The 15066-nt window shown below is 42.9% G+C and overlaps 1 protein-coding gene across 1 annotated transcript in view; it reads left to right on the forward strand.

Moving 5' to 3' along the window:
• Positions 1-5694: 5694 nt before the first annotated feature.
• The window catches only part of Chsy3 (chondroitin sulfate synthase 3), a 255294-nt gene continuing 245922 nt past the window's right edge, over positions 5695-15066 (forward strand). The window contains exons 1-2 of the mRNA XM_021150917.2: positions 5695-6811; positions 9572-9855. Of these exons, the coding sequence (XP_021006576.1) occupies positions 6004-6811; positions 9572-9855 (1092 nt within the window). The 5' untranslated portion in view covers positions 5695-6003. The remainder of the gene's footprint in view (positions 6812-9571; positions 9856-15066) is intronic.

A 15066-nucleotide genomic window follows, 5' to 3' on the forward strand; every position in this document is an offset into this window, starting at 1 on the left:
AAGGGCCACCAACAGGGAGCAAGTGTTTAAATAGAAGAGGCCTTGGCAGACTTTCGTAATTCAAACCAACACAAATTACATCCTCAATCTCTTGCCAAATGACCTTTTCAGTGACTCTTTGAGAGGGTAGTTATGTTATCTCAGTCAATTAAATCTATTGAAAAAAAATGTTGAGTTTGCACTCATTATAAACAAACGAAATAGTTGCCTTAAGCTTCTTATAATGGAGAGTCTTAAATATCTCCAAAGGTAATCACCCTTCCCCAGAACTAAGCCCCCTCCCCCAGGTCATTAAGCTTCGTACATGTCAAGATCCAGTTACTGTCACCTTAGACAACATTGCTTGAATTAAAGTTATCATACAGCTCATCTGTAAACATGTGAGTATTGCTCTGAACATAAATATTCTTTAAAAAAATCATGCCTTAATAGCATTATCATATGTAAAAGCAGAATTAGCAACTGCTATTTTATTTCTAAAAATCAGATGTCCAGTCACTGTAAAAAAAAAAAATAAATAAACACAGCTTCTCATTGGTTTACCTAAGTATAGATTAAAATCAGTCCACAATCTATTCAATTTGAGTTATTCACTGTGTAAACTTTGACCATTACCCCCTGTTCTGACGTCTGAGGGAATAAGTGTATAACAAAATAGCTACCTTTCTATCTATGGTTGTAATAACCCTCAATGAGAAAAGTACCTATGACATAATTTATCCTTTCGAAGCAAACTGTGTTACCATTATGATCACTAACCACTAGATGCCACAGTTGCTTCACACAAATGAAATCAATTCCACCTTTCAAGAAAAAAAAAAAGTGCTGACATCTGAAATAGCTCAATAGAATCCCAAATCAAAGTGTCATTACCAGCCTCAACTCCCATTAGAGCCTCTGGAGTATGTGTCAAATTATTTATTTAAATATTTACCTTCAGCATAGTGATCAGAACTAGGAACTCTCTACCTAACAATTTTTACTAGCTGTGGCTAGCTTTTTAGGAGCACTCAAATGCACAAGGGATCGTTGTCCTCAGAGAACAGGCATACCTTTGTGACAACTTGGTCTCCAGATCCTGCCATCCAACTCTACCTTACCATTGGGAATTTCACCCAGACCCTGAATCCAGATGACAACATAGCTCAGGGACTTTATCTCCGAGGACCTGTGAATGAAGCCATATGTGACACTACTTATATCTGGTCACCTCTGAAATATTTAAAATATTGGAGGAGGACAGGGAATCAATTTTGTGATTTCCTTTGTTCAAGATTACAATTTTAGGATATTTCTATTCTTACTGCCTCTCTCGAAACTGGCCACCATGTTGTTTCACAGAGATCTTACCAGGTGGTTTGTTAGTTTACATAATAAGACATCCTTGTCCAGGGAAGAACAGCAAATGTCCTGGGACCTTCAGTCAGAGCACCACACCTCCCTGACATATTCAAGTACTCTTTGCTTACTTGCAGACCGTTTTACTGTTTCCTATGCAATCCCCTTTTCTCTTCTACACATAATTTATCTCTTGCTCTTGAGTGACAGTTTCCATGTAAATATGCCTCTAACATCTCTTGCCCAGAGAGATTTTTCTTCTTAGAATATATGTACTTGTGTGTGTTTGTGTGTATAAAATTCAAGATTAAAATAAGTATGGAAAAATTGTTTCACTGGCTTTAGGAAATATCAAATAAGTAACTATAAGAGTTTCAACAAACCTAATACTTAGTTCAGATTAATAAAAATACTTTCCGGTTGGCACAATGACTCAGTGGGTAAATTAAAGGTGCCTGAAGCTAAATGGCTTGAGTTCAATCTCCAGAACCTACTGCTTCATGTCCTTCCACCCTACATATGCGACATGGCACAAGATCTGCCACTCCCATGAATAAATAAAATGTAATTTAAAATATAAAACTTAAGGGCATTTCTTATAGCTTCTCCTTAAAAAACAAGAAAGAAGTGCAAGCACTGTAGGTGAAGAACAAAAGGGCGTTTTCATTTTTTTTGTTTGTTTGTTTGCTAAAAGTTTGTATTTATGCTGAGTTTTTGCAGGGCTTAAAGTTGAGCTCACGGCCTCACACATGCAAGGCATGGTCTCTAGCACTGGTATATATACCCAGCTGCTGGGCGTAATGTTTTCAATGCTTTCTACAACAAATCTCTCTACATTTTTCTCCCATAGGCATTAGAGTGGATTTATTTTTAAAAAAAAAACCGTAATTTACTTCTGTAAAATAAAAATAATAACCATAAGATTACTTTACATAACACCTTTATTGTCACTCAGAATAAATCCAGACATTTTATAAATGGTTTTAAGACACTCAATATACACAGTCCACTGTTAGCCACGAGCTGCCTGTATGTACTAAACACAGAAACTGTTCCTATGAGTGGTTATATGTCACAATGGCCTGGAAAAACTAGTGTCACTACAAGGACTGTGAAACTTCTCATTAATAATTTTTTATTGATTACATACTATAATGCCATTTTGGATATGTTAATTTCAGGGCAGGAAAAATAATCATAGTAGTTTAGTTTTAAATGTGACTGTTAAGCATTGTGATTACATTGCTTACATTCGGAGTTCAAGTTCACATTTCTCCTTTAGGACAGCAGCTACTTCCCGTTTCCAAACTCCACTAATTTCTGGTGATTTTCGGTATACCGAGCCTGCCCCAGAGGTTTGGTGACAAACCTCTCCCCTTATTTTTGCCTATATCTGATAAATTATCAGAAATAACTCTGATATAACAATTTTAAGTTGCCTCATTCCTATGCATCTTCTTGCTATCTATCTCAATTTTTGAAAGCAGACAATATGCTTATTTATTTATATATATCCTTACAGAGCACGTTTGCTCTTCCCTTAGTAGAATACAAGGGCTACAAAATTAGGGGCCTTGTCTTTTTACTGTTCTTTGTTGACAACAGCATCAGGTTTACAAAGAATACTAAATATTTGATAAATAAATAAAGGCGTGAAACATAAAATTGATGGTTGACAAGGTGGTTCAGTGATAATGGCTGCCAAGCCTGATGATTTGACATTGATATCTGAAACCCTCATCACTGAAGGGGAGAACTCATACAGACATGGACACACACACACACACACACACACACACACACACACACACACTTTATAAAAGAAAATGAGTATAGAAATAATGTGATATTTGAAGAGATCAGGAGTAAGAACTAGCATCTCCTGGCTCTGCAGGCTGTACTAACACATTCTGTGTGCTTATAAATTCTCACAGAATGTGACGGTCATGAGAGAAATCTAAAGCTCAAAGAATTTTTAAGCAGGTTCCCCAAATCACACAGGTAGCATTGAATACTGCTTCAAAACCTTCATTTTATTACAAAAAGCTTCTTGTGCCTTCCTGATTCCCAAACTGATCTATTAAGGTACTAAAATACTCTCAAGAGGACTGTGTTTCTCTAGCCTATTACTTTTCAACCCTGGGATACCTTGCAGTGGGGTGTTAACTCCACCTAGACATCAGTGTCTGCAAAATAAACTCTGTGTCAGGAGGTAGCAATTATTTAGCTGGAGTCTCCAAGTCCAAAGCTCTGTGCTTTGAACAGTAGGCAATATCTTATACATGCTTGTTAAACAGATTAATAAATGGAGTTAACTTTCTTCTCAATTATTCTAAACGAGTCCTGAGTGAGTTATCTGTGCCTAATGAGAAGTAATGGCTTTGCAGACCAGCCTGTTTGAATGAAGAGCAGCTAGGAGCTTGCAGGGCAGTTTGCTGATGTGTAAGCAGATGTGGTTCTCAACCACTAACCACACGAAATTGGGAAACTCTGAAAATGTACTCCCCATTGTAGCAATAGCTGACCACACGGGGCGACTTAAATCAGAACTAATTGAAATTATATAAAACTGAAAATACATTTCCTCAGTCACACTAGCCACATTTCAAGTTCCCCCAAATCTTACGTGGTCATTGTTTACCATGAAAGTGATAAAGAATGTTCCTTATAGCAGAAGTCTATGAGGTATCAGTTACATGAAAATTAAAATGGCGAAAATATATGGAAAACCAGAAGAGTCCTGCTTGCTTGACTAGCTTTATTTCCTAGTTGAAATTCAACATTAAAAAGAATAGGATGGTCTTCATTCTCATGAATCTCAGGGCAAGCCTCAGACGTGGAAAGGAAAGGAGGTTCACTGTCAAGCAGAAACAATCTTTAGTTAGCTGGGCTCCTGTACAGCCAATGACTGGCGTGGAAAGAACCGTCCTGCAAGGATTCCAGGCAGACTTACTGTTCCAGAGATGGTGCCAGTGCCTTGCTCCACTGAGCCATTATGCCGAATGCCATTCAATACCATCCCCGTTGAGGTTGATGTATAAAGCAGAACACGGAAATTTGAGAAGTAAAAGGTTTGGGATGTCAGACACACCAGACTGTATATGGTTAGATACACAGCCTCCAAAGAACAAATTTGAAGTGTCTCCTTCAAAATATAACTCACCTTCAGATAATTTCTTCACACCATCAAAGTCATTTTGGTCAATACAATTTAACCATTTTGGGCTCCTTCGCCAGAGAGATGAACTAGCTCCCGTCAGTGTATCAGAATAGGCTGTTAAATTACACCTCTTAATTTATTTTATTTTATGATTAAGTTTGCTGGGACGAGCATTTCCTCAGTTTGGTTCTTAGAGGCTTTCTGATTCTGATTTGTTCGCATTTTGTAGTCATTTGCCGGTCCTACTTAGTCTTCTTTCCAGACAGAAAATGATTCATGCTTCTTATTTCCACACAAGAGACTGACTACCAGAAGAGCGGAGGAGGGGACGATCAGGCAGTCCCACATTTCCCAAGTCAACAGGTGGAGGACAGTCTTTGCAAGTTCTTTGGAGGATTAAATACCCTCCCCTGGTCCCCATTCACCTTCCTCTTTCCCAGCCTTCGAAGAGCATATTTTCAATTTCAAATTTTTCTCAGGAGACACCAAGTGTAGCCGATGCTCTGACCAGGGGAGGGAGGTAACAAAGATGCAGGTAGGGCAGCTAGGCTGGGGCTGACCATTGGTTTCCTGGCAGTGAGTGGAGAGAGAGGGCGCGGCACAGTAGCAACAGTAAGTGTAGCCACTAAGAACCAAAACCGCTAAAGTGGCTCCTCAGACCCCGGGCGGGGAGCGGTGAGAGAGGGTCACGCTAGGACGCTCTGGGCCAGGGGCTGGGGGAGGGGATCCCAGGGATCCCACCTACAGCAGTGCGAGCTTGCAGGGGGCTCCGGCATCCGAGCTCCCTGGAAAAACCCAGCGGGGCAGAGACATCCGGAGGAGCTTAACCAAGGCCGGGGAAGCGGTATCTAGAGGGCGGGGGTGGGGGCGGGTCGGGACCCAGAGTGGAGCCAGAGGAGGGGGAGACCAGGGGACAGCCGCGCTGAAAGCCCGAGGTGGCCGCACAGGCTTCGTTTCCTTCCGGAGAGGAGGATGGCCGACCCAGGCGCAGGCTGGGGGGCGTCCAAGAGCGGGTGATGGGGAAATACCGCGGCCCGCGCTTCCCCACGCCTGGCAGCCACGACGCGGGTGGCTCCTCCTTCGGGCCGGTCCCAAGCCCGGCAGCGGGCGGGCGGGAGGCGGGGAGCGAGGGCGGAGGCTTCGGGAGGAGGAGGGACCAGGCGCGCCTGTGACAGGGTGGCAGCCGAGAAGCGGACGCGTTGCCGCCGCCGCTCCTCCTCCTGCAGCTCCTCTCGCGGCCGCCGCCGCCGCCGCCTCCGCCTCTGCCGCTGCCGAAGTTTCACTCCCGACCCTCGGCGGGAGCCCCAGCGCGGAGCAGAGCTGCCACCTCGCCCGGAGCTGCAGCGCAGCTCGGTGTGGGGAGAGCCAGCCCGCGTCGGCGGGCAGGCAGCGTTCCACGGCCCCGGGCTAGGGGCGCGGAGACCCAGCCGGGGCGGCAGCCAGCCTAGGGGACCCGCGACAGCGCCCACACCGCCCACTCTGCCTCCGTGTTCCGAGCCGCTACGATGGCCGTGCGCTCCCGCCGCCCGTGGGTGAGCGTGGCGCTGGGGTTGGTCCTGGGCTTCACCGCCGCGTCCTGGCTCATCGCCCCCCGGGTGGCCGAGCTGAGCGAGAAGAGGCGACGCGGCTCCAGTCTCTGCTCCTACTACGGCCGCTCCGCTACCGGGCCCCGCGCGGACGCGCAGCAGCTGCTCCCCCAACCCCAGTCCCGGCCGCGGCTAGAGCAGTCGCCGCCCCCTGCCAGCCACGAGCTCCCCGGTCCTCAGCAGCCGGAGGCGGCGCCCGGAGGTCCCAGTTTTCGGAGCAGCTCCTGGCAGCAGCCGGCTCCGTTGCCGCAGAGGAGGCGAGGACACACGCCCGAAGGTGCGACGGCGCTTCCCGACGCTCCCGCTGCCAAAGGGGAACCGGAGGAGGAGGATGGGGGCGCGGCTGACCCTCGGAAGGGTGGCCGGCCGGGGAGCAGCCACAACGGCAGCGGGGACGGGGGTGCCGCTGCCCCGACCTCCGGACCCGGGGACTTCCTGTACGTGGGTGTGATGACCGCACAGAAGTACCTGGGCAGTCGCGCGCTGGCCGCGCAGCGGACCTGGGCGCGCTTCATCCCTGGCCGCGTGGAGTTCTTTTCCAGTCAGCAATCTCCTAGTGCTGCGCTTGGCCAGCCCCCGCCACCTTTGCCCGTCATCGCGCTGCCGGGGGTTGACGATTCCTACCCTCCCCAGAAAAAGTCCTTCATGATGATCAAGTACATGCACGACCACTATCTGGACAAGTATGAGTGGTTCATGCGCGCCGACGACGATGTCTACATCAAAGGTGACCTCCCAGTGTTAGCTGTCCCCCCTGCCCACCTCCTAATTCCTTTCTCTGCTGTCAACCCCAGCCTCTACCCACCTCCTCCACAGCTTCTCTGCCAGCACCTGCTCTGGGCTTCTGCAGCCCCCTGGCCAGCTATCCACACCCCTCGCATCCGCCCATCATTCTTAGCCTGAACCTCCTTGCCTGCAGTCTGTACCTTCCTCATACCTGCTCAGGTTTATTCACTCACTTTCCTCGCTCTTGCAGTTGTTCATTCCATCTTCCTCAGGTCTCTACTCTGAAGGTGAAGAAAGGGTCCTCATAGATAACCCCAAAGCTATTCCCGCCCCTCCCCCAAGCTCGCGGTAGGTGAGTTTCCCCAATCTGTCCAGAGGGGCGTGTCCTGGCTAAAGGATTGCAAGATACAAGATGCTGGCTAGAGCAGGGCTGGGTATTTTACGTTGTTGCTTTACTACCTTGTGCCTTTGTTTCAGCTTAACCTAGAGCAGTTTTAGGATGCCTGCAGTTGAGGATAGCCTTCGTTTACTGTCCCAGACCCCTGTTTGAACATTCTGAAGCTTTTAGAAACTTGCCCCATATTGAGACCTTGAATACACCCACTAGCCCCAGTGTGCTGTACCTCCCAGCCTATTCCCCATTCTTTGCCACACTTTAATAAAATCCATTGGCAATGACTCCCCAAAGGTCAGGTGAAGAAAAGGGGTAGACAGTGCATTGGACTTATACAGACCCTGGAACCCCGCAAGCTGCATCATACACACTAACAGTCGAACCTGACCAGGTGATCTTGGTTGCTGCAGCGTTTGAACAGATTCTCGAACTACCCAGCCCACACCATACAGCCACAGCATGAGGAAACTTTGTCAGTGTTAAAAGAAAGGAGCAGCTTTGTATCCAGATTGTCAGCAGTCCTGGCCAGAGAATTTCAGAGCTCAATAGCTCAAAGTTCCTTAGAGCACAGGAGTCAACGTTGTGGTTCAGACAGTGGAAAAGATGGGAAAACCATTGCAAAGAAAAAAAATAGGCTTGTCCTGGAGGAGCAACCTCCACTGTCTGTGCTCCCTACCTCTTATTCTAAGGAGTGCAACCCCGTCTCACCATGTGCGGGCTACTTATAGACCTATGACTTTGTCATGATCGAGGTTAATACCCTTCACATAGTGCAAGGACAAGCAGATTCAAGGGTCTTCTTTGGGGCAAGGAGTTGGTGTCCGGTTAACAGGGCTGTTCTGAGTTTAAGGGGGAGGAGCAGATCTCGGAGGTGCCTTTTGAAATGAGAGATTTTGATGGTTAAGTGGCAACAAGTCTATTACAATTGTATTCCTCAAATGTGATATTTATGGTGAAAACTGTGATTTTTTTCAGAAGGATTGCCTTCTGCTCACTGCCTGGTGGAACCTAGGCTTTAGGGTGACTAGCTTCTATTTCCCATCACAATCACAAAGATTTTCTGGCAAAGGTCTCACACTTTGCAGTGTGCGTTGCTAGGGCCTACTCCTGCCATTTGTTTTAATGATTTGGAGTATATTGTCCCTCAAATCTTTGAAATGCCACATTCCGTTTCTATTAAAATTAAAATGCATTTCTATTAAGAATCCAGTTATAGTTTTAAAAAATTCTTGTTGACAGCTGGAGGGTGAAACACGGGATGGAGACAGTGGCCACACACCCTGTCCATCGAAACTGAGAGTGCCAAGGCTGACTAAGAACACTGAAGAGGGTGACAACTTGTTCTCATGTTTGGCTATATGGAGTATCAAATGCTTTGAACACTTCTTGCTACAGGATTTTATTTTAAATCCCTTCTTTTGATCAACTTACCACACATAAGTCAGTTTATCTCATGATTTTGATTGTAATGTTCATGATTTTTCTCTCTAAAATAATGCCTTCCCAAGTTCAATTTCAAGATGAGGTTTCATTTAAATTGCCTCCTAAATAATGTAACATATATATGACTGAAATTTAATTAATGAGAAACACCCAACCTAGATGATTATTATAAAAAAATAATCGTTGGATATTGGAGCTATGAAGGTAGCTAAATGTGTAAAATGCATTAGAACCAGACTTGCACCTCCCAAAATGATGTCAAAAAGAAAAGCATATGAGATATGGTGGAACGCTCTTTGGAGCTCTCCCCCCTGCCAGTCTAGTCTACTTGATGAGCTCCAGGCAAGTGAGAAAGACTCTCCTAAAAGACACCCAGGCCAGTTAGAAACACACTGTCTTCAAACCCAAAGTGTTTGCAACCAGAGGAAGAAGACCTAAGGTTGAACTCTGGCTTCTGTGTGTGTGTGTGAATCCCCACACATCAGGAAATAGACACACAAATACAGACAAAGAAAACGATTGGTGGATTGCCAGACCAACACCAAGTATCAGCATTTGATATTATGTTGTGTTTCTGGGAGACTTTGTTACTTCAAATGTGCTAAGAAACAGTCTTTATTCCCCTTATCTTCATCTCACCTCTGCTGAAATTGGATGGCAGATTCGTTAAAATTGTGTTAAGGTTTAAGAAATACCCAACTTTGTGTTGGGACAGGGAAAGGGGGGGCATTTGAAATGTAAATAGATAAAATAATTGATAAAAAGGAAAAAAATGACAGAAAGGAGAATTATTTCTTCTTCTTCCCAATGGTACCAGGTGTACACGGAGGTTAAGAGAAATGGCGGAAGTTCTCTCACTCCATTGAACATGGTAATTGCCTGTGAAATGAGGACAGGAGGTGACTCTCGGCTTTCTCTTTTTAGGTGATAAGTTAGAAGAATTTCTAAGATCCCTAAATAGCAGCAAGCCTCTCTACCTGGGACAGACGGGCCTGGGCAATACTGAAGAACTCGGAAAGCTGGGGCTGGAGCCCGGGGAGAACTTCTGCATGGGAGGACCTGGCATGATCTTCAGCAGAGAGGTTCTCAGGCGGATGGTGCCTCATATCGGCGAATGCCTCCGAGAGATGTACACCACACACGAAGACGTAGAAGTAGGAAGGTGTGTTCGCCGCTTCGGCGGGACGCAGTGTGTCTGGTCTTACGAGGTAAGCCTTGAAGGTGTGACGAGATAACTGTGTCTAACAGGCACATGGCGCTTTGCATCCTGGACCACAGTCCTATGTATTCAAAATCATAGTACCTGGCTTTACCACGGATTTGGAAGTGATCTCGGGATGCATCTTTCTTATCAGACCCAAAGCCTTGCTGAGGTTTTGTTGTTGAATCTTAACTTTAAGCACACTTTCTGTTACATCTCTGCCACTGGATACACCCGCCACCCCTCTTTATTTGCTTTTTTTGGGTGTCTATATGCATGTGTATTCATTTGCTATCTCTAACAAGAGACAGCAATTGTAGTTCCTTCCACATAATTTTTAATTATTTTTGACTTGTTTTTCTTTTTTATTTATGTGATAACAGCTCTTTGTATTCACAAGGCTACCATGTGGGGTCCTTGAGAACTTTCAAGTGGGAACTGGACACTTAGGGAGAGGTCGGCAATATGTCATTCGTGATAGGTTCATTTCCAACACTTTATGGCTTTATTTGATAATGTGTGAGTAATCTGGGAAATTGCCTGAGGGTGTCACATGACTGTGCCTTTCACTTGGTCTCTAGACTTTACTTAATGTCTGTTTTTGTGACAACTTATCAAAAGCCAGAATTATTTAAATATGGAGAGGTATGGACTGTTAGGACATTGTTGATATTAGTTTTGTGGATTTTTTTCCCCTTTAGAATTTGACTTTGAAATCAAATGAATTGTACTTTAAAATAGTTTTCCTGAAAGATAATTTTAGAAACAATTGATTTGATGTTTAAGTAATACATTGCAATTTTAATGCAGCTTGTTTGCAGTTATTTGGAGTTTAATTTTATTTTACCTTTCCAGTGGACACGGAGTGCATTTTAACTTCTTTACTTTCCAAGGTTTCATAAACTTAGCAGGGAGGATGTATTTAAGAAAAATATGTCTCAAGTGAAACAATTGTTTCTCAATGTTACATGGTTCCTTTTATTTTTCTTCCAGGGGTGTAATATCTATTTTGTTTTTAAAAATGTCTTGTGATACAATTCACTGAGGTATTTTAAGTAATTATTACACACAGGAAAACTTACTGATAATTATGTATTTGAGATCTGCATTAGGCAAATTAAGATGATTATACAAGTAATTGCTTTCACCAATAAAGTAGCAATATTTATTTTATAAAGCTGTCCTATAGCTTTTGGTAATCCATGCTGATAATTCTAACCCTTGCAAGCCTGAAGAGGAAGGATGGTGAGTTTGAAGTTAGATTGACCAATACAGGCAGACTCTATCCTAAAAGCAAAACAAAATGACAGTATTTAGAAGACTAACAGCAAACTATTACAGCTTTTAACACTAAAGGTAACTTCACTGAACTCAATGAAGAATTCTCTCTAATATAAAATTACCTGGGAAACAACCAGTACTTAATATATAAAATGCACTCAGCTAATTTCACGTGAAGATAAGCAATTTTGAAAGGATGAGTGAAAGCAAAACAGAGAAGACATAGAGTTCTTGATAATTTATTACCTTCAGCTAAATAGAAAGTGCTAGCAAAAAACAAGATCTTTATTGTCTCCCACATTCTCACTGATTCAGGTACAAATGTCCAGTCTTTACCTTGTGCTTTCTCTGTTCATGTTCCATGGCGAGAAAATGTTCTCAAGTGATGTGCAAGCTCTCTTATAGGCTTCACACTGGTGATATTCCCCATAACCTTTGCAGTATGTTTCAATTTGGAATGACACTTGTCTGTCAATGATGTCAGAGTCTGTAGGAAATACATCATTTCAACATTTGGTTTTAGCATTGGAAAAAAAAATGAAGTCTCCTGAATTGCAGAGTGTAAATGACACATTGAGCAGCACTAAGGCCCTCAGATAGACAGTGTTGAGTTTGTGTCCTGTTGTCAACACATGCTGGTTACATTATCTCGGTAAGCGTTGTGCATCAAGCCCAGTGGTATTCCATCAGGAGCTATATGACATGGATTCTTAAACTTTACTAACGTAGCAGTCACTGGTAATGTTGATTCATCGTTATCCAAAGAGCCAGACTAAAAATTACAACTTTTAATTACATGTTATATGCTTTAATGGTTTTTGTGAGAAAACTGTATTGTTTTAGTTTAGAAATACCAAGAACCCAATGAGAGTAAACTGACCGTGAAACCCAGAATGCTTCTAAATTGCATTATAATGTAACCAAATTAAAGGAGAATGTGTGGAATAGATTATTTCATTTGGCATTGTTCAACAATCCTAAACAGGTTAGACTATATCTACTTAATGAAAAATGACTCAGGCCACTCCTAGATTCATTTCAAGAGTTCTGTTCTGTTTCCTGAAGTCTTCTTAGCCTCAATAGGAAGTTAGTGCTTTCCCATTCCACCTTCATTCACATAAACTCTCCCCCCTCCTTTTGCTCTCTCTCTCTCTCCCCCTGAAAAAAGAAAACATCACGCAAAACTCTTTAGTAAAATAAAAACCTACATTTACACAGAAATATTTATGTAAATGTTATAGCAATTTATTTGTGACTACCTCAAACCCAAACAACTCAAGTGGTCTCCAGCTGGCAATCTGCTTAGTTTTTAGGAACTCATCTCTTAAGGCAGCTGGAAACTTCTCTTGCTGTATCCCAAGATTTTGAGACACTAACTTGCAACTTCAGTGCCTGGCAATCATATCCTGAGAGTCTGGTTGCCAGGAGACTTCTTCTCTTCTCCCCATCTACTCCCCCACTTGCTTGTCTTTCGAGGTACACGAAGTGCCAGATGCCATTGGAGAGTATTGATGGATACCTTCCTACTTGGGACTGAGACATCCAATTTCCAAGTTGTTAAGACTGAATAACCCCGAAAGTTGCTGTTGCTCTCACACACACAGACAGGTTCTGTGTATGGATTGGAGCCTGTGGGAAGGCGATTCTGTTGTCCCCCCTCCCTGTTGACCCCCTCCTGCCGGCTAAGGTCACATGTCCTGTGGAACCCTGACTTAGACTGCTATGGGTCGCTCTCATCTTAGGAGGCTCTCAACATTATCTTGGCAACGGAGGTTTTAAAGTTTTGTGTCTTGTTTTATGTTTCCTTCAGTAGAGGCAGGCAGCTTTCAGTTCTCTTCATGTCTCACTGGACACCAGGATTTCCATGGGAATTTATTTTATATGCCTTGTCCTAGCTGATAAAAAGGGAAACAATTCTTGGGCTACAAATTTTATGAGATCTGTTTCCTTAACATGAACTTTGGCAGTTAAGAATAAAATTTATATTTTAAATACTTTGTTGTGAAGATTATAATTAGTTGTGATTAACTCTGAGTCACCTATGAATGTCCCATTAAGAAAAGATATGAAAGAATTCCCCCTTAAAGTAGATTAATCAAGAGCAAGTCAAGATTTGAATTCTCCACTTCATGTTTCCTGTGACTCTGTCTTCTGTCTGTCTGATGTGTGAGTCTGAATTTGAATCTGTGTCTGCATCTGTGTTTGTCGGGTGTATGTGACCATCCCTAACAAAGGGCTTCTCTCTGTCTTTATTGGGAAGCATGAAGAGCATCACAGGAAGAAGGAATGGGACTCTTTATAGCAGCGGTTCTCAACCTTCCTGATGCTGTGACCCTTTTAATGCAGTCCCTCACATTGTGGCCATCCCCCTACCAAGACTATTTTCATTGCTACTTCATAACTGTAATTTTGCTACTGTTATGAATTGTAATATAAATATTTGATATGAAATATATCAGCTTTGCAACCTACAAAAAGGTCAGTCTAACCCCTGAAGGGGTCGTGCCCATAGGTTGAGAATCACTGCTTTACAAACCTCTGTAAAGGAGATTTACAAGGGACTAAGTCACTGGCTCCAAATGAAACTAACTAACCCAGATAAGAAGCATCATTGTTTACCAACCAATATCCATAAATGGTTACATTTATGGGGGACTTTAGAAAGTTACTCACGTCTTCTGTATTTTCTGCTTTTGGCAAATGATGGACACACATTACCTGAGCCAGGAGCATGGAAGAGTGCATAATTCAAGATTACAGCTGTGCATTATCTTAGGTTGTAAAAATTGTTAACATGGATAACTGAAGACAAGCATTTAGGTTCTTGCACTGGTCTCTTAAAGGCAAGTTAAACAGTTTGAGGACACAGTAGGCTAGCAGTCTTAAGTAGCTTTAAGGTATATTATTCACTCTGGCTCTGAGGTCCAGAAAATGTTCCAGTCTCTGAGAATATAAGAGATGCATTCATAATATTGCCACACTGTATAAAGAATTAAACATTTTTAGAAAATCCCTTTAAACTGTGTATCATGTATATTTCCATTTTTATGGTAAATTAGCTTATGTATATGGTCATGTTTAGTTTATTAGCAGTATTGAAATTTTTTATTTAGTATCACTTATATTTAAGAATTAAAATAATTTTAACTTCATTAATGGTTCTCCCCTGGTGAGGTCTACCTTTGATCATTAAAGATCAATTGACGACTGTTAGGTTTTCTCATTTTGATTTTTGTAGTAAAAAAAAAGGAAGATACATACTTCAACTAGATGTTATTTCAGAAGTCTGTTTTGCATTGGTTAAAAATAGTTTTCTGTGACTTTACAGATCCATTTCCCATGAATGAACAGAATTTTATTTGACTCTTTTCATGGCTAACTTAATGTGAGAAGTCTGATGGTCCCTTTTGGCCTATTAATGTCTATGAACATTTTAGTGAATTTATTATTTTTACAAAGGGATATGTTTCTTGAGTTGTTCTTCAGCTTTTAAGCAACACCAGAGAGCTGTGGCTTTGGATTATATTAAAGTCTTCATAGCATCTTTTAGGTTAAAATCTTTCAGCCATTCCCTCCAGGCTGTCACCTTCTTTTAAGATATTTCTTAGCTTCCTCCTGGTCTTTGTGAATTATTATTTCTTCCTCCTCCATCTCCTCTTTTACTTCACTGTCATCTTCGTCATCTATCCCCCTTCTTTCTCTCTCTCTTCTCTGGTATAAGCATGGGTGTGTACAGGTGTGTGCACATGTGTATGCCACTGGCCTCATTTGTGTGTCCCAGTGTGGAGTCCATAGGTTGATGTTGGGTGTCTCCCTGAGATATTTGCCATCACATGTGTTTGAAGTAGGATCTTGAACTGAACCAAGAGTTCACCTTTTAGGCTACTCTGTATCCCAGTTCTGAACCATGTGTGATTTAGTTTTGGGTCTAGGGACC

Source organism: Mus caroli, unplaced genomic scaffold, assembly GCF_978045245.1.
Source record: "Mus caroli unplaced genomic scaffold, Mus_caroli_1 scaffold_19, whole genome shotgun sequence".
In the NCBI taxonomy this organism is placed as follows: Eukaryota; Metazoa; Chordata; class Mammalia; order Rodentia; family Muridae; genus Mus; species Mus caroli.